This window comes from Chamaea fasciata, unplaced genomic scaffold, assembly GCF_029207755.1.
Source record: "Chamaea fasciata isolate MVZ Bird 193981 ecotype frontalis unplaced genomic scaffold, bChaFas1.0.hap1 SCAF_21, whole genome shotgun sequence".
Taxonomy (NCBI): domain Eukaryota; kingdom Metazoa; phylum Chordata; class Aves; order Passeriformes; family Sylviidae; genus Chamaea; species Chamaea fasciata.
This window is the reverse complement of record NW_027094106.1, coordinates 7,750,545-7,774,549: the sequence shown is the minus strand read 5'-3', so window position 1 is coordinate 7,774,549 and position 24,005 is coordinate 7,750,545. Positions and strand designations below refer to the sequence as shown.

At 41.7% G+C, this 24,005-nt stretch overlaps 1 protein-coding gene across 1 annotated transcript; it reads right to left on the bottom strand.

The window, feature by feature from the left end:
• Nucleotides 1-310: 310 nt before the first annotated feature.
• Nucleotides 311-22,589, bottom strand: TRPV3 (transient receptor potential cation channel subfamily V member 3). The gene is made up of 19 exons (XM_066202178.1): nt 22,186-22,589; nt 18,964-19,050; nt 14,908-15,030; nt 12,356-12,460; nt 10,687-10,773; nt 9,841-9,998; nt 9,353-9,529; nt 9,027-9,167; nt 8,552-8,832; nt 7,786-7,962; nt 6,964-7,122; nt 6,542-6,643; nt 5,919-5,992; nt 5,136-5,301; nt 4,599-4,665; nt 3,996-4,267; nt 3,491-3,603; nt 2,804-2,874; nt 311-2,344 (listed from the first exon to the last, which is right to left on the bottom strand). Exons 3-19 carry the CDS (start codon nt 15,024-15,026, stop codon nt 2,250-2,252), a joined length of 2,364 nt encoding a protein of 787 aa, XP_066058275.1. The 5' UTR covers nt 15,027-15,030; nt 18,964-19,050; nt 22,186-22,589; the 3' UTR covers nt 311-2,249.
• Between the last annotated feature and the right edge of the window lie 1,416 nt (nt 22,590-24,005).

Here is a 24,005-nt window from a genome sequence, read left to right as displayed (position 1 = left end):
ACATCTTAAAAAGAGAAAAAAATGGGGGTTTAATTAATTTTCTGAAGTTGTTTTTCACGTCTTTGACAAGCTGATGATAAACATTAAGAACTTTCCATAGGGATACATTAATTATTTACTGAAAGATTAATTGTCCAGATAACTCTCATATTCTACCTTTGAAAAGTGATGCCATCTTCATTTACTACTAAATTTAAAGTCTTTTTTCCTTGCCTGTGTGTAAGTCCTATGGCAGTAAAATAAAAACACAGGGCAGAACGTTGATTGAATGACAGGTTTTATTTCCTTAATTTAAATAAACATGGTATAAAAAGCACAGAATTACCTGCTCTAGTCATTATTCAGAGTGTCCTTGGTAAAAGCCTGGAGACAGCACATGGTTCACGTGAGGTGGCCGAGCCCTGTGGCCACACCAGGAGGGCAGTGAGAGCTTTTCTCACCTCAGTGAGAGCTTTTAGAAACAACCCCCAGCTGGTTCCTGAGCTCATCCACACAGTTTTGTACCCGGGCAGTGGCTCAGCACATCCTTGTAGGGGTTTTTGTGCCTTCCCTGTTCACAGCCCGGAGTGGCCTCAGCACAGCACAGAGGTCTCGTAGTGTTTCCAGTGGCCTCATGGCCCAGCCTGGTTCCTGAGTGTGTGTGAAGAGGTATTTTTTCCCTTTGAACAAAAACTGGCACTGAAAGGATCCAAGCAGACCTGTGCAGTCCTGAGGAAACGTCCTTCCTTGGCAGCTTTGGTGCAAAATTAACCAGCAAAGATCAAAGATTCTGAGACCATGGGGATTTTTCTTCTCATCCTCACATCTCCTTCTGAGAAAGCCAAACAGTGCTCAGGTGTGACGTGGTCTGTGGGTACACAAATGTCCTTCCCTCAAATTCCTGTGCCCTGCCAGAACACAGCTGAAGTTTCCTGTGGATTATCCATCCAGGCCATGGTTGGAACCTCAGGACACGGCGTCCTGCAGGACCCATGCTCACCAGCCCTGTAAATATCTTTGCATTATCCTTCCCACTGCAGGGTTCCCTCACGATCTCTTCTGTCTTAAGAAAGTCTTTTGGATCATTTTGCCCACAGCTGCAAAATCCAATGCAATTCTTATTATCATTCAAACACAGAACTGAGTTCCCCTGAGTCTCACCTAAAATAGCACCTTTAAAACAGGCACCACATGAATAATTCTGCTGAAAAGCCATGACACTGGAGACACATGTTAATTGAAATTTAAAAGTACACAGAGAACAAATGTTTCTCCTTACATATACACACATAAAATAGAAAACTAAAAATATAATTCATAGTACTTGGTCATCACAGGTAGTGAAATAAGAGCTACAGAAATGCATTAAGAGTCCTCTGAATAAAAAATAAGGTCTGGAATGGCATTGCATTGAACTAATTTTGTTCACCTTGGGAAGAAATACTGACTTCTGATTTTTCTGAAGTGGTTGAATGCAAAAATTAGTTCAGAAGAACTTCCAGTGTGGTGACTTTTTATGTAGGAAGATGCAACAGCATGGGAAAACCAAGGAGGAAAAGTACTGTTGAGACTGGAGCAAATATCCTCCATCAGGAATTATATTTCTGCCCTGTTATTTCATGGGGAGGCACAGACACACAGTAATAAATAAACAGCAACAAACTCCAGTTACACCCTGGGGACTGAACAGAGGAAAACAGATCAGGCAAAGCCACTGAGACCTGAGGAGGCTTTTTCCAACTTATGGGACCAAGCCTCCAGTAACACTGACAGTCAATGCAAAAGCTGCAAATGTACCCAGAACCTTGTTATTTCAAAATAATGTACTTCATTTAGTCATCTTCAGAACTGAAATGCTTTGCTTTTCTCCACAACAAGAATTTTTTTTTCAGTGTACAAAAAGAGTTTCTCATGAGTTAAGAAATTCCAAAAACCAGCAGATTAGGATCACAGTGGCCTTAATTTTCCACAAAAGGAAGAAATATCTCACATTTGACCTTTTTTATCCAGTTAAACATCTCGAGCCAAGTTTGAGGAGCACCAGGCAAACTTGGACAGCAACAGTTTGAGAGGCTCAGGACTAAGCCAGTGAAATAATCCCATTTATTTCAGCTCAGCTGCTCTGAATAAATGGGTTCAAGTCATCAGACTGTGTCACTGAAAGTTTGTGTTCCAGCTGGCTACAGCTGTCCAAAACAGCCACAAAGCTTTCAGCATCCACTGCTGATGCTTTTAACCTTCAAAAGAGCCACACGTCAAGCACAGCACAACTAAACAGAAGTTTCAGGCAAATCATCCATTTCTTCAAACGTATTCAGGGTGTTTTTGCTATTAGTTCTTGAATTATCTTGAATTTTGCTTGGATCTGCAAAAAAATGCATTGTAAACAAAACAGGATATGGTAGAAACTGTATAGGCAAGATCAGAGTTTTGCACCTTGTTGTTGTTGTTGTTGATAAAAACATGTATTTATTTAAACAGCAAGCTCTCCGTTTGCTACCATATCTTCTACAGAAATTTTTCACCCCAGAGGGAGCTCATTTCTCAAGGACACTCCTGCCCTGCCAGCAGATGGATGTCTTGGATTTCCTGGCCAACATTTATGTCATCCAGTATATATGTTACAAAACTTGTTTGTCACCAACCCTCTCTCCAAGTCTCAAAAAGTAATTTAACACCACTGCCATATTAACCATTAGTTTCTTTAGCAATAATGTGTGGCTTAATACAAGAGTTTATATTTTTAAAGGTACAAAACTCTATCAAAAAGCATTTCTAAGGAGAAAAGATTCTGCAAATAGGGTGTCATAAAATTCCACAGTACCTGTTGGCCCTGGATCTTCATTAATAAATGAAACATGGGTTTTCCACTCGGTCCATTTCACTTCATTAATCCTGTTTACATTGTAGATAAATTGTGTTACCACCATGCATTATCCCCCAGCTACATCACTGATGTTCCCCCCTTTATTCTTTCCAGGGATTGTCACACTTTACCACCTGCTTTGCTGGCACTAAAAGCCTGAATGTCTTCTGCACTGTCAGGCACTATTTGAAGGTGAGGATAATACCAAAACTACTTCATAATTTCACACATTGTTAGTACAGTCTTGAAATATTTAAGTATTTTTCATTAAACAGCAGAGTTCTTTAATATGGTAATCACCAATTACCAATCAACTTAAATGTGATTGCTTTTAAGCTGACATTCAAAGGAGATTATGATAAAGTGACATTTACTGCAAGCAGATTTGAGGCTTCTGCATTAAAAACATATGAAGATGAAAATCTGCTTTCTTACCAAACCATTGCCTACATTAAAAAATCATACATTTTCCCTATTTAAACAACTGGTTACAACCGAGAAACAAACCCCAAATTATATTTTTGTGCATCTAGCATAATTTTGAGAGATAATAGAAATATTTTAAAGATGGTTTTGAGGAGAAATAACCTTGAAGCAGCATAAAGACAGCAGAATTGACAGCACATTATTCTGGCTTTGCTTTACCTTAAACACACCCGGGTGTCATTTTCAGCCACTTTACACCGTTCTCCCAGCTGGAATTTTTTCCTCAGGCATTTTGGTAAGAATTTTTCAAATTCCAAAATAGTCCTAGCTCTCTATTGGCAGTAAATAGTAAAATAAGTATAGTTAGCCATGGTCTGTTTTCACAGCATGCACAGTTTGCAGGTCAAACCTCCACCCACAGCCAACACCAAAAACAGCAAATCACTGACAACTTGTGCAAATAGGGATTCAGATTCCTGGAAAAACAGTGAAACACATCATTCTGTGATATATCCAGGGGAAAGAAAGTCATGGCAGTGCATGGGTTGGGAATCCGAGGCATGATATCACCTTTAAGATTGTTAATTCCAAAGTCACTACAATTCTCCAATACTGGAATTATTTATTTCTATTATTCACAAGCAAAACCAAATGAGGATTCTCTTTAACACTTAACCTGTTGTGTCATCATGAGGATTTTAGTCCAAGCACCTCCCAAACAAACCTGGAGTTTCCAGATGTGCTCGCTCTCCTTAGAAATATCCTCCACTGTTTCTCCCATCAATGCAATGAGCATGTTCAAGAGAAGAACAAAAGTCAGCACAACGAAAGTTATGAGGAGCAGGAGAAACAGGACAGGGTACTTGGAGTTCTGCTGGATCTCCAGGTCACCAAGTCCTAGGGTGAGCTTGAAAAGATCCATCAGGACAGGTCCCAGGCTGCTGTTGGAATGGCATTCCCCGCCCTCCTGGCACGTCTCAATCAGGGCAGCGAGAGCTGAGAAGAAAGCACAAGGGAATTTCAGTCACAATCATTATTTAGAATACAGGGCCTTTCATCCCAAAGAATTCAAACTGCTTAAGAGAGCCAGAGCTGCCCAGCCATACAGAGCAGCCAGGTGACAGTTCCAGGAAGCAGAAGGAGCCCACATCAAAATGAAATTCCAGGGATTTGAGACTGAGGCAAATGGCTCATCTGTTCACATCTAAACTTAACAGCCAGAAGAAACCCCAACATGAGCTCTCATGAAAACAGGGTTCTTATTCATAATAATGCTAAAATTTTCACTCAACACAGAGCATCAGTGCTTTTCTCCAGTAATATTTACCTACGCCAAATCCCAGCAAAAACACGATATAGACAACTAAAAACTTGATCACATCTTGCAGGATGACCTGAAAATGGAATGAAACAGTTGACAGAAATTAAAATTCAGAACTAGCTTTGTGCTTGTGAATTCTGCAGGGATACAGGTGAGGCGCACACTAAAGCATCAGACTGCTTTCCTTGAGCAAACAAAGCCAAAAGTCTGATTTTTTTGTCTCAAGCCTGGTGTGTTCTCTGAGAGTGACTAATTCTGTCCAATACAGACATTACAGATTATGATGCAATTAAATTGCAGAACTACGTGAGCTGGAAAAAACACAAGCTACTCACATATTTAATGTAATAAAAATGTCAATATTAGGATACAAACTAGCTCCTGCTGTTGAAGAACAGTGTGTTCTGCTGAAATAATGCATCAAAACTGGAAATAAGACATTTCAAAATGAACTATAAAATACATATAATTGCTGAATATCCTTGATTTGGATTGTAGAACGAGGGAATATCATCAGGCAGGTAACACAAAAGAAAAACTTGCCTTTTGAATCATCACACTGTAGATGCCCATGGACTGGAAACCTCTGGTGAAATAGAGCATATTGGCCCAGCCAAGGGCCATTGCCAAAACAAGACACACCAGGTGTTCTTTGTAGGAAAACAAGTACAAAAAGACAGAGAAGATCACAAGCAAAGCTTGTATAAAACTGTTAAAAAACAAACATATATGTAAAAGAGAAATTACTAGCACAAAACCAACAACAGAATGGAAAAATACGAAAACAAGATTTCTTTGCTCTTTAGGCTTAATTTGTAATTTCATGCTGCTTTTTTATCCTCCCCATGAAATTAGCATTAGAGTTTAATGATAAAATAGGTCGGTGCAAGTGGTATAAGTATATTAACATATAAGGATTGTATTTATTAAAGCTTAATTTAGGTAAAATATTCTTCCCAAAAGAGCTGCTCAATTGCACATTTTGCTGACAGACATTAAGAATCCTCACAATATCTTAGAAGCTATTTAATTGCAGCTTTAGCTTAATGAATTGATAAAATCACTACAGATTTTTCCACAAACAGAGAAGACACTAGCAGGTGGGAAAAATCCACTCCATGCACATCAACCCTGATATTGTTACTGACAGTGCAACCAACAGTTTGTGTCACAGAAAAGCTGCAGGTAAACTTCTATCCATCCCTCTCAAACTGATAATTTTGAGGGAAAAAAGTGAATGTCTGCTACAGGAGCACATTCTCTGTGACCATGAGATAGATAATTTTATATGTAGCGGAAAAAAATAGATATACACATCAGACTTACAATGCAAAGTGGAACCAGGCATCAGAGAGAATCGACTGCAGGTCTGAGGGCCTGAGCAGGAAGATGGCCACACTCTGTGCAGGCAGAAAAAGAAAATACGAGCATGGTGGAAGAGAAAACAGACCTAAAATTTGGTTTTCAAAATAATTTAACTGGTGTTCTACACTAATCCATCTACTGATAAAACTTGGTAACTTTTAGGAATTAATGTTTTATAGTGCTGTAAATTCAAAGGTTAAAATTCTGCCATCTCTGGCATAATTTAAGTTACTGTTTTTAATTACTCACAGAACATGGCAAAGTTATACCACGGGATTTTTTTTCTCATTACAACTTGCAATTCTTTTGTCCTTAAAGCCAATAATTTGACAATACTGATATTATACAAATATCAGATCTCTGCATTGACAATTTGAAAAGCAAACATCCTTATATTTATTTCACAGTTGTACTCAAATATATAACCAGGGTCATTCTGAGTAAGTGATTGTGCCAAAGATTTGAAAACTACACATATCAAAGATACTCCATGTGTATTGCCAATATCAGCAGCAGCATATTCATAAATTTAGAGAAGTTCTTTACAAATTAGCTGGATATTTGTTAATAAAAAGAAATCTTACCTCTTTTATGCCTATAAATATTGCTCCTAACATAACCATCACCTGTCCTGACAACTGCAGCCATCCCACTCCTCGGGTCAGAGCCAGTGGATAGGGAGGAGCCTGCAAGACAAATCCAGAAGGAAAATCTCAGTTCCATCCCTGAAGGGTAAAAGGCAAAGCAACAGAAACCCTCACACCTGTAACTCTCAGGGTTCACAATTTCCTCCCTTCCAGGGAGAATTTTCTTGATGTATTTGTATTTTTGGTCACTTCCACAAAATGCAAACCTGATGTTCCCACACTGATGTGGGAGAACATGGTCCCTCTATACCCAGATATTCCAAATATCTGCTCTTGTTTTAGCATTTTAAATACAATTCAGGAAATACTGTTGCCTTTTAAGTCAGTAAAATTTGGTGAGATTCAGCTGCTGTACTCACTTCATTTTCATTAGGCCTGTGGTAGGAAACCAATGTTAATGTTACATTGTACAGGAAATAAAAACAGCAGGATATGAAAAACATGTGCCGGGCAAACTTCTTCCATTTCATCCTCAGGAGTGAGTTCAGAGGCTCCAAAGTCAGCATTTCGTGACGATTCTGAGGAGAAAAAAAAATAAAATTAAAAAAATTAAATATTTCAACTTGCTGCCTGTAAGGAGACTGAATTTTAGCTGGGAATTTTGTGTATTTTATCCCATGCTATCCTTGCTGCCCTAGAACACCTCTGTGCTCAGGGATGTGCCAGACCACCCTGAGATGGGACAAAGGGACAATTCCTCCTCCAGCTGGGATAAGCTGCCATTCTCAGCCTGGTGAATTATGACTGAGCTAAAACTCTCCTGTGAACTCCCGGTCCTGCTTCCTATGGAAGTTTTGTGGCAGGATTTGAATTCAGCAAATGTAAAATCCTGGCTTTGTAAATCAAACACTCCTAAACACCTAAACACTAACCTGTTAAGTAAAGTTTATTTGGACTGACCAGCTTGGCCCTATTTATGTTCCTAAGTCAAATTAATGCTTCAAATGTAGGAAAGACAAAATGACTCCCAAAATAACTAACCTGTGTTGCAGGAGCTGAATGCATGTTTGCTTACAGCTGACATTATGCAGTGGCATAAAATTTATCTTACTCCTGATACAAAACCTGAGAACCAAAAATTACTGTTCACAAGTAATTCAGTTGTTCGCAATGCTGCCACATCTAAAATGGGGGTACTGCTAGAAAAAAAAATTATATATATATAAAAATAGGCAACTTACACCAATATTGGTGTTATAAACAATGATTTCCAGCACTGAGTTGTCAGCAGTGGTATCCAGCTCTGTCAGATCATACAGAGAAGACTGAACAGGACCATAAGCCCAGTCTGTGAATTTTCTTGACAGGCTCCTGTTTGGCTTCTCTCTGATCTCTCTGCTCAGGATGTACTTCAAGATCTAAAACATGAACAGATCATTTGTCAGCAGCTGGGCTGTTCATGGGAAAGGAGACAGCACATGAATATACTCGCCCAAACTCCCACCTTTTCCCTATAACATTTGGTACAGTTGTGCAATTGAACGTATTTGTAATTGTGTTACTCAGTGAGGGGTGCTGGAGGTGAAAAACCTCTGAGAAATAAGTTCAGTGGTTTTTATGCCTTCAGATTTTCTGTCAGAGATATTTTTCTAAAGGATGAAAGCACAATTTTCCATGTGCTCATTTATGCCTTCTTTGAACTGAATTACTTTCTAAATCATCCCATTGCCAATTCTTTACACTACAGTTGATTTATGCAAACCAAATTCTACAGCAACACAACAGAGCAGTTCTAGTGAGTTTTCTGAAATTGTTTGGTGGTAAATGCAGAATTTCTGTACAGCAGAAGGCTGGTTCTGAACAGCTTGTGTAGTTTGTACAGAGGGAGGGAGTTACAGAGAAACCTTGAAGCATGAAAACAACACTGCAATGGAAATATTTGTGTTTTGAACAAAATTAACTCCCCAAATACCAGTTTCTCTTAGATGCTACTGAAATCACACCCACCTCTAATTTCCCAGTTTTTGCAGCCAACTGCAGTGGTGTCAAACCCTCCTTATTCTTGGTTGTTTCCAGATTTCTGTCTTTACTTTTCAGCAGAATCATGTCGTACATTCTGATCACAAAGTCATTCTGTGTTCTGGAGTCCTCTGCCACGGTAACTAATGCATGGAGGATATTGTTTCCTCTGGAATCCTGAGAGGAAATATTGGTCCTGGAATTGTCCATTAACAGCTCAATTATGTCTGGCTGGTTGGTACACGCTGCTAAAGCCAGTGCAGTCTCACCTACAGAATTCCAGAATGCAACAGGAGGTCATGTTTTATTTCAAGCATTCAAATCAGAATAGAAAATATTGTGTTAACCATCTTAATATATGAAAGCACATTTCTATATTGATGGCACTGGATTAAACTCTTGTTTTATGGAAGCTTGGGGTATTCCTTCTTAACTTTTCCAGAAATATCTCAATTCCACTTACCAAAATAAAAGCCTTCATGCTTGTGTTTGGGATTAAAGAAAATACCCTGGGCATGAGCATTGACATCAGCTCCTTTTTCTATGAGGCTCTGGGTGATTTCATACTGTCTCCTCTCAATGGCAATATTTAGAGCTGTCTGGCCTGAAAAAGCAGACACAGGAATTTAGGGCTGAGTCTCTCAAGAACACTCTGAAACATTAATGATGTTTCACTAAGGATGGAACCAGTGATAATGGAAAAAAGTTGGTTCAAGGGATTTAAACCATCATTATTTTATAGAGGTTATGTTTAACCATATACCTAAAACTGCTATCAGATGGCAATACCTTTATATGCCTCTTCTGTGTATGCTGCATTGATAAATCTCTCCAAAATGCCATTTTCCTCTGCAAAGGACAGGAGCATGTTCACTATCTCGTTTGTGTTCTGGTTGATGTTCAGCAGAGCTTTCATCAGACAAGTTTTGCCAGTGTCTGAAGCCGTGAACTTCTTCATCAGGTAATCTACATGAGTGAATTCTGAGATTAGATCATTGTTACTTATTAAACTTCTGTCCATTAGGGGTGAAACCTGAGGGATATAAATGAACACAAACTATTTGCCAAACCATTACTCCACCCTGTTTCACTTTGTTCTTGAGCACCGAGGCAACCTTGGTTTTCCTGTTGGACATCCCGGAGCTGTAACTCCCAAATTCACAGAGAAATAAAGACATTTCCCAGGCTTAGGAAATAAAGACTTTTCCCAGGTTTAGGAAATCAAGGTATTTCCCTGAGCCAGCCCCAGCCCTCCCGCAGGGGGCTGCAGAGCTCACCTGGCACGGGCAGGTTGGTGCAGGCGCTCGATCGCTCCTTCAGCTCGGCCAGCAGCCGCTGCAGCTCCTCCACGTTTCCCTCGGACACTGCCCGGAACAGGTTCCTCTTCAGCTTCTTCCTGGCACTCGTCAGCTCAGGGCCTTGGCATGTGTTAGCACTGAATTGTGAGAAATCATCATGAAGTCGCTGGTGCAATTTATCCTGGTTTATTTTAGTTTTTTTAAGAGGAATAAAACCAAATACAGTTATTTGCCCCAAACCACACGAACTTGCCTCGCTTCCATGGATAGCTCAGAACATTTCTCATATTGCTTATTTGCAGGTAAGTGGGCTGGTGAGAGGGTGCTTTATTATAAACAGCACATTTCTCAAGCATTTTGTGGTTTTTTTCCAGTTTATTCGGTATTATTCTTCTAGAATAAAGGCTAAGAAACACTTCTTTGCTCTGCCACAACTGATAGCAGTGCTGAGGTTACCTGGTGCTGCTCTGTCAGCAGAAGGGAGTTCTTAACCTCACACCTTACACCACTTTCTGATCATCCTTTATTCTGGAAAAAGAATGATTTCATATTTCCCTCAAGCAGAAATACTCCATGCCTGACTGTGGTGTGTAGGTCCTGCCATCTAAGAAACACCCACTATATATAAAGAATCCTCCCACTAAATATGAAAATTGAGAGATCAGAGTTGTTTATTTCAACATTTAATTTTTGAAGGATCAGAAAGGCATGCACACACATGACCTTTTTTTCCCTAAAACATGGCAGGAAAAATAAGTAACACCTACCCTACCACAGATTTAATCAGCTGAAAATGTGCTGAGAAATATTTGTGTCTCCACTCACCCACAGCTCTCGACATTAGGGCTGTATTCAGTGGCATCATCCTGAAGAGACTGTGGGGAATCCATGTCTTCCCCATTTCCAGATGCACTGCAGATTAAGAAAAGCAAATATGCCAGGATATTAGCAGGTATTTTTGCAAATTTCATGAAGAAATAGTCAGTGGTAGGACAGAGTATCTACACTAGAGCTTAAATTAGTCCAATTTGACATCGGCCTTTTAATTCCATCATTTTATCTCCCACATGGATTTTAAAGGGAGTGATAAAAATGAAGAGACTCACAGGATTTTATTATGTTTTTAAAAAGACCACATTAGGAAAGCAATCTGCTTTATGTTTCATTATATTATTTCACTACAGATCCTGAAACCGTGGGAACTTTTTTCTTCATTGTTTTTAATGATCACTGGTTTTTATGCATCACCCTGAATGCTTGAAGCTCACATTCTTCCTTTGCACAGGCTTAATTTGTCATCTGGCACAAAACAAAAGCTAAATCAGTAGCAGTGAGTGGGTTGCAAGTCCACAATGAAAGATTTACCTAAAGATTTACTACACAGAACACTGTTGGCAATTGAGGAGTGTTTTGTGGCTGACTTGAATGGTAGAAATTGAGGACTGGGCCCTAAATAGATATTTGGGTGATATATTTAAAGGATTTTCAATGGCATTGATATTTTGTAATTACTGTACATAATTTCCACACAGTACTAAAAGCAGATCTGACTTAGAAAAATTAGGATTAATGAGTTTCTTACTTGTATTTTTGTTTTCTCTAGGGTTCAGATTGGATGAACTAGCTCAGCTTAATAATTTTGGGAACCTGAGCTATTGATTACTGACAAAACAGATGCATGGACAGCACTGCTCTGCAGGTATTCCCTTCCCTTTGAAATAAAGCTGGGAGCTCTGAGTCCATTCTTATTCCATCTGTCTCTTCCCTGCAGAAAGCTGAGTAATGTGGTGACAAAGCACATGTGCAGGTCACTTCCTGAATGAGAGGGGGAAATTTGGACACCTCTCCTCTGAAACCAAAATCAGCCTGTCAGCCAATTCCTAAAAGCTGACCAGACACCCTCAGACACAAAAACCTTTGGCCACTCTGGACCTGTGCCAGATTTGTGACATATTTCCCTTACTCATAATTATTGGCTGTTAGCTCCCCACATGTTTTTTTTTTTTAAATTAAATGTGTTCTTCCCAGTCATAATTTTTCTCTATTCATTCAGCATAAATGGTTGCTTTAAATATTTCAGATTCAGCATTTCCACGTTGGATTGTTAATGAGCAATAGAGGGAAGACGTCAGCAGGCAGCTGGGAACAGAGCTTGCTAAATTAGGCTGTGGTCTTCACACAGCAGAAAACACCCAACTGAGAGCATGGAGCTTGTTCTAATGCATCATGAATAAGAGGCTAGGATTAAAAAAATAATAAAAATACTGATTTTAAATTTATTCAGATCTGAGGCCTGATTTATTCCATGGAAATGACAGTAGTAGATAAAACCAAAGATAAATCTCCAGTGAAGTTCTGTCTTTGAAGTGACCAAAAGCTATGAAAAGTCATGTGAAATCCTGGCACTGAGGCCCAAGGAGAATTAAGGGGAAGCTGCTGGGAAGAAAATAGATATATTTGCAGCAGGACCATTGCTTGTGCATCTGTGACTTACCACGGGCGAATATTTGAATCCATGGGTTTGGAAAACACGGGGGGAGAGGTGTTATTGGGAGTGGCATTGCTTTCAAAACCATCAATCTCCAGGAAAAAGTGGGAACTGTTGAAGACAGTGCATTTAAAAAATATATCAGTCATAAAAGGCAAGCCTAACCATAAATCAAGAAAAGAACTACCAAGGGCAAGTTTGACAATTTATCTCTCCTGGCATTAAAGCTGAGCTGGAGCAGAGCTTATCTGCTTCCCCTGAGGGGATCCCAACCTCCAGCCTGTGCCCAGCTCTTCCAGGCTGGCAGATGGGCAAAATTCCCAAGGTATTTTCAGAACACATGGCATCAGATCCTGACATGTGTGAGCAGCAATCTCTAAACCAGCCTTGCACCCAGCTCCTCTCACTGCCCAACCACACAAAAATGCTTTTTTTCTTTTATTCTTTTAATCCCAGTCCTTGCTCTTCCAGCCAGGAGCCATCAGGATGGATCATTTCAAACCCATTAACAGTGATAGCGATTAAATCAGAAAGTTTGAAAGGTCACACGTTCAGTGACATCAGGCACTTCCACCAGCCAGGGCTGAATGTGTCCTCTTGCCTGCATGACATTTTACTGGTTTCCCTATAAATAATTGTATAAATATTTATAGTGAAAATAAATAAAATTTGGAGCAACACAGAAAAAGTGATACAAAACCAAAGATTTCACCTTTTAAAAGCCTGCAGAGTTGAGACGCAAAAATCAATGATTTGGTTTTACTGGATCTCAGTAAAACATTGCTACAGCTCACCACAGGCAGAGGAGTTTCAGTGGTGGATCCAGTATCTCCCACAGGGGCTGTTCAGAAACTGCCTTACATTTCTAAAATGTAAGGCAGCCACCTGGAAAACCTTTCCAATTCACCTAATATTTATGGGTTTGTCCATAGGGCATTTTTTTTCCTAACTGCATCTTCCCCCAAAAAATCTCGTTGAAGTACTTGCATTGATGGTAAAATGCAGTGTATTGTTAGGACACTACTGAATAACCTGCTGATATTTGTTAAAAATAGCAGTGTCTAGTTCATCTCGTTTTCCAACGGCTCGATGATCCAGGTGTTAATTCTGGCATCCAACAGCCGTGCAGCAGCTGGGAAGGGAACCCTGCTTTGGGGGCAGACAGATCTCACCTCTCCTGGCTTGGGGGTTACCTGGGGATGTCATGGTGGTGAAAAAACACCCCAAAAGCCACCGTGCAAAGCCGGGTGCCATCAAATAGCCCGGTACTGACGTGGCCGGGTGCTCTGCCCACAGCCATCAGCAGGCTCTGACAGCCTCCTCCCCGCCTGCCCCTCCGATTTCCTGTGCTTAATTACAGACTTAATCCACCCAAATTCCAGGAGCTTCCAACAGGGAATGCCAGGGAATGTCCTTCAGAAAAGTGAATATTGCCAATACACGCTGAGAGTGAGAAATGCCACCCTGGGAGCGCAGCAGCTGCTGGTGGGGCGGTGGAGGGAGAGTTTTGAAGGAACAGGATGAAGCAGCATTGGAACATGTAATTAACAGAATATGTTAAAGCCCGGCATTAAAATCCACGTGATCTCGGTGCTGAGCGTTACAGGAATGCTGTCAGCCACACCCAGAGCTCTGCGTTGAGAGGTGGGAAAAAACCCCAAGGTTACTATTCCTGAGGCCACAATGAATGTGAGATAGGAGTTAAGTAATTGAGGGCTTGGCTTTGGCAATATTCCCATAACTCCACAATCTGCCGTGGAATTGCCGCTTTTTGAAGTGCTGGGTGTATCATGAGCTGTTCAGACACCTTGGCTCCACCCATATGCCACCAAAGAGCTTCTCTTCTTGAATTTAATGACAGAAAGATAAATTGGACCACCCAGGCAGTGGATCTCAAATAACTAATGGCACCACTCCTGTGAAAAGTGATTCCTCAGATTATTGAGAATCATAAATGTCAGAATAGCCACAATTGGCCAGGTCTTCAGAGTTTCTGAAATTGGCATAATAACCAATAATTATCCAGAATGAAAAGTTTATGAATGAAAATTCTACAGTGACTTAGTTGACTCCAGAGTATCAGGCAGGAATTACATTACTTATATTTCCCCATTCATATTAAATACAAACCCTTAATCCCTTTATTAATTCTCTAATATCAATTATGAATGAAAGTGAATATTTTATAAAACAGCAAAATAGTCTCATTAATCAGACTAATGAAAACTAGAGTGAATTTAGGTTTCTGTTTGTGATAGGATTTTTCAAACCTCCTGCTCTCCCAGCCTCCTGCCTCTCCATAATCTCTCACATTTCCATGTGAGGCTAAGTTTGAAATGCTCCCTTTTTTCAGGCCAGTATCTCTTACATAAAACCTGGGGTGTTCTTCCATTTGATATCTTAAAAAAATATCCCTTTATACCAAACATTAACCATCATTAGATCGGATTCTTGTGAGGTTGTACAGAACAAAGGTGTTGGTGGTATTTCAGAGTAAAGATCTCCTAGAGGAGATAAAGCAGGGCGTTTTAGTGGTTTAGACTGAGCTGGAGTCCTACCTTTTCTTGGTGGGAGTGCCTTCAGTCACCTTTTTCTCTTGCTGGTTTGCAGGGGGAATTCCAGGCGGGTTTGTTTTCTTGCCCATTAGTGGAACAATTTCGTTGTTATCTTTAATCATGTTTCTGCAGTAGAGACACATCAGTTACTTGATTCCCGTTCCTTTGAAGGAAGTGTGGTGACCAAATTACCTGTTTACAGTCTCTTCATGTGTAAACACACAAATATTGATCCTTTTTCCCCCAAAGTTTCTCACTTTTCAGCTGCTGAGCACCCCTCCCCCCCCTCCCCCATTTCATGTGTCAGATCTGGAGGGTTAGACACATGACTCATTAAATTTCAGTCTATGACAAGTGCCATTAAAAGTGGTAGAGGAGAACCATAAATTCAAGCCTGTGCCTAAATTAAACTGAAGGGAGCCTGTCAGTCCCAGTGACAGTGTGTGTTATTTAGAGAAACAGAAAGAGCACGATGACTTTCATAAGTAGCCCAAAAGTTGGGCATCTTTACAGTTAATCTGAGCAGTCTGCTCCTGACCAAGACAATTTCATAAAAGTAGTAAATTCTAGGAAGATCTGTGCAAGAGAAAACGACTCAAGGAAGGTTCCAGATGTGAAAAGAACAAAGAAAATGCCCTGAAAACTCTCACTGCATTGGAACAGCAGAAGCAGCAGACTGAAAATGATGCCCAAGGTGAGCTCAGCTAAATGATCACATGGATAACAGCCAGGATTTGTGTCCTGGTGATTTCCCAACGTTTCCTCAGGAAAAAGAAAAAAAACAACCCCATGATTCTGCTGGAGGGAAATCACCCCCAGCACGACACAAAAGGATCCTGATGCATGTTGCCTGCCTAGGAACACCCACAGCATGAATTCTGTAAGGAATAATGAAGAACATGTCCCTGTTTCTCAGTCTAATACTCAAGGGAATCATTTTAAATGACCCAGGATAATTTGAAAGCAAGAAGGTGAATTCAGGATACATTAAAATTCACTGAAGGTAAACCCAAGAAGATTTATGAGGTCAGGGATCCATTCCCAAGGAAATCAAGGGAGTGGCCTCCACACCCAAGGACAAATGGTAAAAATAATTTGCCTGCAAAGTTTGAACAAAATCATCTACACATTTTTCCCCCTCCTACTCCACTTTCCTTAATGTGACAAATGTACACACACAAACTTTCTGCTCCTGTCACAGTGCTGTCAGTGTGCCTTAGCACCAGGATTCCTTCATTATGGGAGTATCAAGATACAGAAAGCAGATTGTTCAGAGTGTTTGAGAAGACATGACACCTGGTATGAGAGAGGAGCCAAGAATATCAAATACACTGGTATTTGAGTGAAAGTCTATTAATGCATAAACAACAAATGTTTAATTATGGCAATTTTCAATCCCAAGTACAGAGAACCGAGAATTTACAGGGTCCAAACACTCCCAAGTGCAGCTGTAATCTCTTGGCACTCTGTGGAATAGGAACTTAAAACATTGGAAAGGACTCCTTACCTTGCAAAGGCTGGCTGAAGAAACAGGCATGAAAATAAATTCTTATTGTGTTTTCTACCATTGGCAGGTGGGTTCACACTAGGAAACATTCCTAGTTTGGATGAATTCCCTATGAATTCATATCACAGCTTTCATAGAAATAATTTATAAGGGGAAAAATATTTTTATTTGCATACAAAGTACACCACAGCTTTTAGTAAATGCAGAGAAGAGCTGAACTTGGTGATGACACAGTGGAGGTGGGAAGAGGGGGTTGGTCTGTGGCTCTGGAAATGCCACTCACGTAGTCCCCAGACACATGTTGTGTCAGTGAATACACTGATAAATATTTAGTCTAAACACAGCTAAAACAAATGACTGTTGTCTTGCTTACTTCATAAATAATTCTGCTATTTACTTCTTACCAAGTACTTAAAGAATACAAAGCAGAGTGTGGGCAAAGACAGCTCCCATCCCGAGGAAGAGGAAATTGGGATACTTGATATAAATCAAATAAAAGGGGACCATGGTGGTGATGGACATTAAATAGCTTCACAAAATAAGTGACTTTAAAGAAAGAGAATAGGTGGAAACAGATGAAAAAGTCCAAAAGTCAACAAAAGGAGTTGCCAAGTTGAGAAGGGCACAGCTGGGTGTGAAGTCAGAGGGGTGGGAGAATAGAATGAAGAGCTGGAGGAATGAAGATCAAGGTTACATTCCTAAATTCCTCTTGTTTGTGAGTGATGCTGGAGCTGCTCAGAGATGGCAACACCTTCCTGCAAGGGCAGCAGCTCAAAGCAGTCGGTTTTCACCACAGAGATTTCAGCAGTGACTCGAGAACAGGCTGCACCTCTGAGGAGAGGTGGGAAATAATCAAACATAGCACTGAAGTTCTATTGGATGATGAAGGACTGCTGAACCATCAGTGATGGAAGGAAGCAATTTGGGAAGGAAAAAAAGAGGACAGATTTCCTTAAATACAGAGGGAGTACACTTTCAAAAGCACAGAGATGTGACTGTATCCCAGCCAAAATCTATTTAAAATGAGCTCTCAGCCCTCCCAAGAAAATAACTGCAGGCACCATAGCAGAAGTACCTTGTTACAGTGCTGAGGTAGCGTCTGCTTCATTTTTATTCACAATTAATTGTGTGCTGAGATGAAAACTAAGCTGGGCTTTCATCAGCAGCTTCCAGTGCACTATCATTTTCTGTAATCTCTGACAGATAAAGAAAAATAAAGCAGCAGCCTGAAAAGTGTCAGATCTAAGCAGTGTGGCTAACCTAACCTGATACAGAGTGTTGTCCTTGGCTGTAACTATTTTCTACTCCCATTATCTCCTTAATTGTCACTTGCAGGCCACCAGGGAAGTGGCTTGTTTGAAGTGGCCAGCAAGACAAAAACCCTGCACTGATTTATAGAATTAAGAATTACTTTGAAAGGGACCTGAGGAGTTGGTATCTGACCTCCAGTGTGCTGGGGGTAAGAAAAGGGAATTTATCTGTGCTGGTGGATGGGATTCTGCCATTCCTACACATTATCAGGGACTCACCTTCTGCTTATCTGAGAACAAGAAAAATCACACATATCTGTATCTTTGTATCTCAGTAGCAGTTTATATGATGTGGCTAAAGAAAGAATCCTACAAAACAGAAGAAACACTCACTCAGTTGTGATGCTGTGGCACAAAGGGCTCCCCTTCCCTGGGGGCAGAGGAGGGGAAGTGATTTCCAAGGGCTGTTTCATTCTCAGGCTCCTCGGAACAGACCATGACACCTTCCAGCACCTACGACCTAATTCTTGCTGGCCCATAAAAAATAAATCCCCTCCCCAAGGGGATTTGCTGATAAAGCTTCATTCTGACTTTTCTGCATTATTTATGAGTCATATCAGCAGAAAGTTACACTTGGTAGGAAGAGCTTCATCTTCCTGTAAGATTTTTAAACTTCTCAGGGGCACACATAGACTTCAGGTGCTACCAAAAATGCTGCTCTTGGTGAGGAATTTTTACTTTCCTATGAGGTTTTTCCTAACAGAAATTTAAAAAAAACAAAAAAAACCAAAAAAACAAATTAAAAAAAAAACCCAAACACAAAAAACAAACTCTGAAAAGCAAGATTTTTCCCTGAGGAAAAATTATTTGATATTATTTACCTGTCTATTTCTGAATTAAACAAAAAGAAGAGTTTTTCTGAGTTGAAATAACTTATTCTATAACTAATATTTGGCTTTCAGTGGTCACTACAGTAGCTGAAACTTTTGGTGGAAGATGATGAATGTATTGAAGTTTTGCTTGTATGATATTATACTTTGGATCCTCTTGGCACAGGAATTAGGAAGTGCAACAGTGTTCCAGGCTGACAAACACAAATTAAATGAGGCCTGTCCTTCTCCACTCCCGAATGCCCAAGGAAACAGCATGGCACAGCTCAGGAGAGCCATTTACAGGCCAGAAAAACAGAAACAAGCACAACAGAAACACATTCTCTGCGTGCAGGATGGGTTTCACCTTTGTCTCTGGAAGATTTCCCTCTCTCCAAAAGCATCACACCCCAAAGAGCCCCGGAGCACTCACCCTGCTCACAACACCTCCATGTCGGCGTGGACGGATCCGGGCGGCGAAAACCAAAGCGAGGCCCCACTGACAACATCCAAAACTCATCTGCCAAAGGAGCAAAAGCACTGTCAGGCTCCAGACTATCCTGAAAACACAGAACCAGGCTGCTCCAGGCAGCCGGTGTGCTCAGCTGGGGAGGAGAGCCAGGGAAGCGCCGAGGAAGCGCGGCCGTACGGGGTTTGCTCCATCTGAAATTAGGGAGCAGGGAGAAACTGGCCAGGCAACAACTCTTGACTTCAGAGCTGCCAAAGTGGGATGACACACAGGCAATAATTACACACTGGAGTGTTACTAAAGCTGAGTTGCTCACAGGTGACTTCTTGGCAGCAGTGGAGTATCTCAGGCCATCACTGCTCTGCAGTTTACACGCTGTTTGCAAAGGAAAATGGTGATGCACCTGCATTTGGGTTGTAAATGACACCTTTATGTCATGCTCTGTTTATTATAATACGGCATGGACCTACTCAGAAGGCAGAAAGCAAAAACAAGGAAATGATCCTAAGTGTTCCAGCAAGCAAAAAATTTTGCTGTTACTTTAAAAATTTACAAACTACATTAGAAAATCTTATACTTTCACAGTGCTGTCAGGGAAAACGTGGTGGGTGTGTTTAAATTCTCCCCTACCTGCTAAAGTTTTTAATGAACACATCCCCACAGGGGCTGTGGGAACACAACCAGGTGGGTTTCACATCCCTGTGACAGGCAATGGCTTTTCTCAGCTTTTCTACTTTGGAGCTGTTGAGTAATGGTGAATGCAGAATCCTGGTCTGGGACATACCAGAAGAGTGACCAGAAGTTCCTCTGCTCTTTTTACAGATTCTTTGCATTATCACCAGAAATAGGATGTGAAAAACTCGTATGTCTCTGCAGTCAGACCTGCAAGGTGTATTTACAGCTGCTGGTCTTGACTTAATTATTAGATGAGAGTTTAAGAGGAACTATGAAGGCAGCAAAACAGGAATCTTTTTTCAGCTGCAGACAAGGGCAAAAAAAAAGGCAAGTTTGGGGTGGTGTTCTTTGGTAGGAGGTAGATCAAAATTTGGAAGCAAAACCAAAATGTCTTTGGACACTACAACACAGACATTTTAATCCGAAGATTATGGCATTAAAACGCATCTACAAACTTAAGGTAAGCTCCTCCCGTTCATAAAGTATCTTTAGAAACAGGTCTGCTGGGTATTACATTTGCCTCAGACCTCGTGTGAAATGCCAGGAGCACTGCACAATTCCTGGTGATGAATCAGCTCCCCAGGAGCTGCGTGGGGAAAGGGGCTGTGCCTGGGCTGGTTGGATTTGGCACTGGGGCTCCCTTTGGTTGGAGGTGCTGAGCACACATCCAGCTCTGCCCGACACAAACTCCTGCTCTACTCCAAACCTTTCCAAGCCAGAAAATGTTGTTCACATCTTGCCAAAGGCCTGAGCTAAACTGTGACAACCCAGAGGCAGCTGCTTTGATGGTCTTTTAGCTGCTGCTGTAAGAACTTGGAATAAGGACTGGATCCTGCCTGGGAGAGCAGCAGCTTGGTTCTCAACACAAACTGTGAGAAACTGTTTAACTGAAGCCACTCTGAGGATGGAAATAGGCAAAGCCACATGAAATCTGGGTGAAGGTGTATTTGAGGACTCTTGCTTTACCTCTGATCAACCACAGTAACAGAAATCCTCTTACTAAGGAGAGAAAATGAGTTTGGCAGCAAGCAGGACTTTGAACTTGGAAAGCAGCTCTATCTGCAAGCCCCCAGATCTGTGTGGTTTAGCAGAACACAGGACCTAGCAGCAGGGTCTATTTATAATGCTGTGGCAGTTATCCAGAGAGGAAAAACTGGGACAAGCTGCAGCAAGAGAGGCAGAGCCCTGCTCCCAGCCTGCCCAGGGAAAGGTGCAGGGGCTGCAGGAGCTGTGAACAGCTCCCACTCAGCAGTTCCACTCCCTCCTGCCTGCACTGGGAACAGCTGCTCCTTGCTCTGTCAGGGCAGCCTTGACCCCCTGAACCCCAGGGTGGCCTTTCCTCTGCAGCTCTCAGATTTAGGGAGCAGAAGCCCTGCCTGTTTCTGGCTGATCTCCCTGAAAACAGAATTTTGGGGTGCTGTGAGCCTGGGCTGGGCTGCTTGTGAGGACAGACTTGAGAGCCAGGAAATGAGAGGCAGAGCTGCAGTCGGTCACATCTGTGCAAACATTTTCTTCCAGTTTTAATCATTAACCTGCTCAGCCTTTTTGTTCCCTGCTCCACCCTGATGTTTCTGACAAGGGCAGAATTTTTCAGGAGCCATGGAGGGTTTTGCAAGAGGCTCTGTCATGACCATGACCATTTTATAGAGTTTTACAGCAGTTACCAGCTGCATCAGCTACTGAAGAGATGCCAGAAGTGTCAAGAACATTAACAACATGCATCTCCTATTAAAAATTACTTGAAAATTTCAGCTTTGGACAGTCTGTGCAGCACAAATAAACAGCAGAAGCCCTGTGTGGCATTATTTTGCTTTCCTAGCAAGTGTTAGACTCAGTAGAAACCAAAATGAACAAGATGAAGGAAACTCCAGATGGGAGGGAATGAGCATTTGGAGATTTTCCATCTGACATCAGAGAGTCAGAGCTGTATTTGCTCTTCTCTTGATACAGGACCCCATCCCAGGCCAACTCACATTAGAAGTTATTGAGATTTTATATTTAATTCTGTCATTTTCACTACCCCAACAGAGTCACTAAGGGGAAAAGCCACTATCTAAATGCATTTTTGACCTTGGTTAACACCAAGAATAATTGTAAATTACTGATTGCCATTATCTCATTCCCCAAGCTCCTTAAAAATAATCCAAAATATGAGAATTAAAACACTGAGCATACCAGTAGCAGCCCACTTCCCCTGAGCATAGTGTTTAATTGATTCACAGGAGTCTTCCATGATTTTTCACTGTGCTCTCCTCACCCCTCCCCTCAGAGTTAAACTTGTCCTGAGCTCACCTCTGTGTGCTGCTACACAAAGAGCTTTTCACACCTCTCCAGACAACTGAGTAGCACTTGCAAATATTTACACATTATGCTCATAAATTGCAAGATAAGAGGCTGCTTTATGCAGCTGAGCAACAGGAAAATGAATTAGACTGCAAGTGTGTGACTCTCACCTACCAGGAGACAGCCTTGTGGGAAGTCATTCCAGGAAAACACTGGGATATCACTTACCAGTTGGTGCAGTCTGGGCTGCAGGGACAAGTTAGCCTCTTTAGCAATGCTGTGATGCATTTTTGCACAGCACCCATGGCTGGAGATCTGCTTCCCAAAGATCCCTGCCTGGAAAGAACAGTCCCATGCATGGGTGGGGTGGAGAAGGGTTGCTGGAGCCTCCGTCACAAATATATTCCCTGCAACCACAGCACTGTGCAGTTTATTCTTTCTGCTTGGGCAAAAAGTTGCTACCCTAATTATTTCCTATTCTTCCAAACTGCACTTCCTGGACCCAATTCCAGCTGCTGCCCTGAGATTCTGCATTTTGATTCTGCATTTGAGCAGTGCCCCACTGACAGCCAGGGCTCACATTAAGGGAACAGAAGAGCAGAGAAACGCCTGATCCTATATCTCAACTTCTACCACTTCCCACAACCAAAAAACCCAAAGCTGCCTCCCTTCCTCCCTTATTATACCCTCTCCCCACCTGCCAGAGGGCTCATTTCCACCTGCATCTCCCTAATTCCCAAATCTGTGGTCAATTCCCCATGCAGGGATGGGCTCAGTAATGATTAAGTTGTAAGAAGCGTGGTAAAAATCCACTTTATGGAAGTGGCATCAATATTTGACTCCAGGACACAGTTATCCCTTCTCTTGGCAAAGTGTCAGGGCTGCCTAAGCATGAGATAATGAGAAGCAATGGGAAGACTGGGTTTGTTACTTTTTTTCCAGTCTGTTTTCCTGCATTTGTGCTGTTCTCAGTGTCCCGTGCCACTCCTGAGGCAAAAACCAACAGCCCAAACCTACAGAGTCCTTTGCCAGCCCTCCCTGTACAGATGTGCAGTCCAGATGTGCAGTCCAGATGTGCAGAGTGGTGACTGTTCCTCTCGTCCCTGTCCTGTGAGCATGTCCTGCTGCTGGTGCTGTAGGTCACAGCCTGGGCACAGGCAGGGGGGAGGTTCACAAGGCCATAAAACCTTTGGAGGAAAAACTCAAAGCAGTTTTAAGAGCAGGAGAGAGGCAGCTTTTTCTGCAGTTGGCTCTTGGCTGAGAGAGCCAAGCCTCCCCTGTGACATATGCCAGCTCAGCAAGGTCTCCCAAAGCACAGACCTCTCTTGGCTGCTGAGCCTCAGTCTCCTAACCAGGTCAGGGTTGTTCTGCAGCTGTTTCAGGCTGAGTTTGGGCATCTTCAGCTGTGGCCCAGAGTTTCTGGTGACGCTGAGCAGCGCTGGGGAATGAGGCAACATGAAAATGCCTCAAGGAACACACAGTGAGGAAAGCGTGGCCCCACCTAAATGCTACTCTTTTTTTGCTCAAGTTCGTGCTGCCACTGCTTGACTCAAGTGGTTTTTGGAGGGTGAGCACCAAAACTGGGCAGGAACTTTCATGCTATAAGAAACTCAGGTTGAACTAATGGTTCAGTCATTTGATTTTTCAAAACATCAAACTTCTCTTTTTAGAATGGAGATATCTTTTATCTGTCTCATCCATCTAAATCTGGGCAATGGTTCATTTCCACTCTCCCTCCAAAGATCTGTTTAGACCTGTAAACAACATGAGGGGAGCAAAAACTCACCCACCATCAGGACTTAAACTGAGAGCTAAACTTTGTATCAGCTGCAGCAGCACATGAAATGCTCAGGAGCTGTAACAAACTTAAGTCCCTTCCACTTTTTGTCAAGTTCTTTTGTGGCAAATAAATGAAGCAGCATTGACGGTGAACATCTACCAGTTGAAAGAAAACCTCAGATGCTTTGGGTCCCCAAAACAAGAGCTCTAAAACCTGCAGGTCCCTCGTTACTGCAGTCAGGAGGGCACTGGATAAATCTGCATCCATG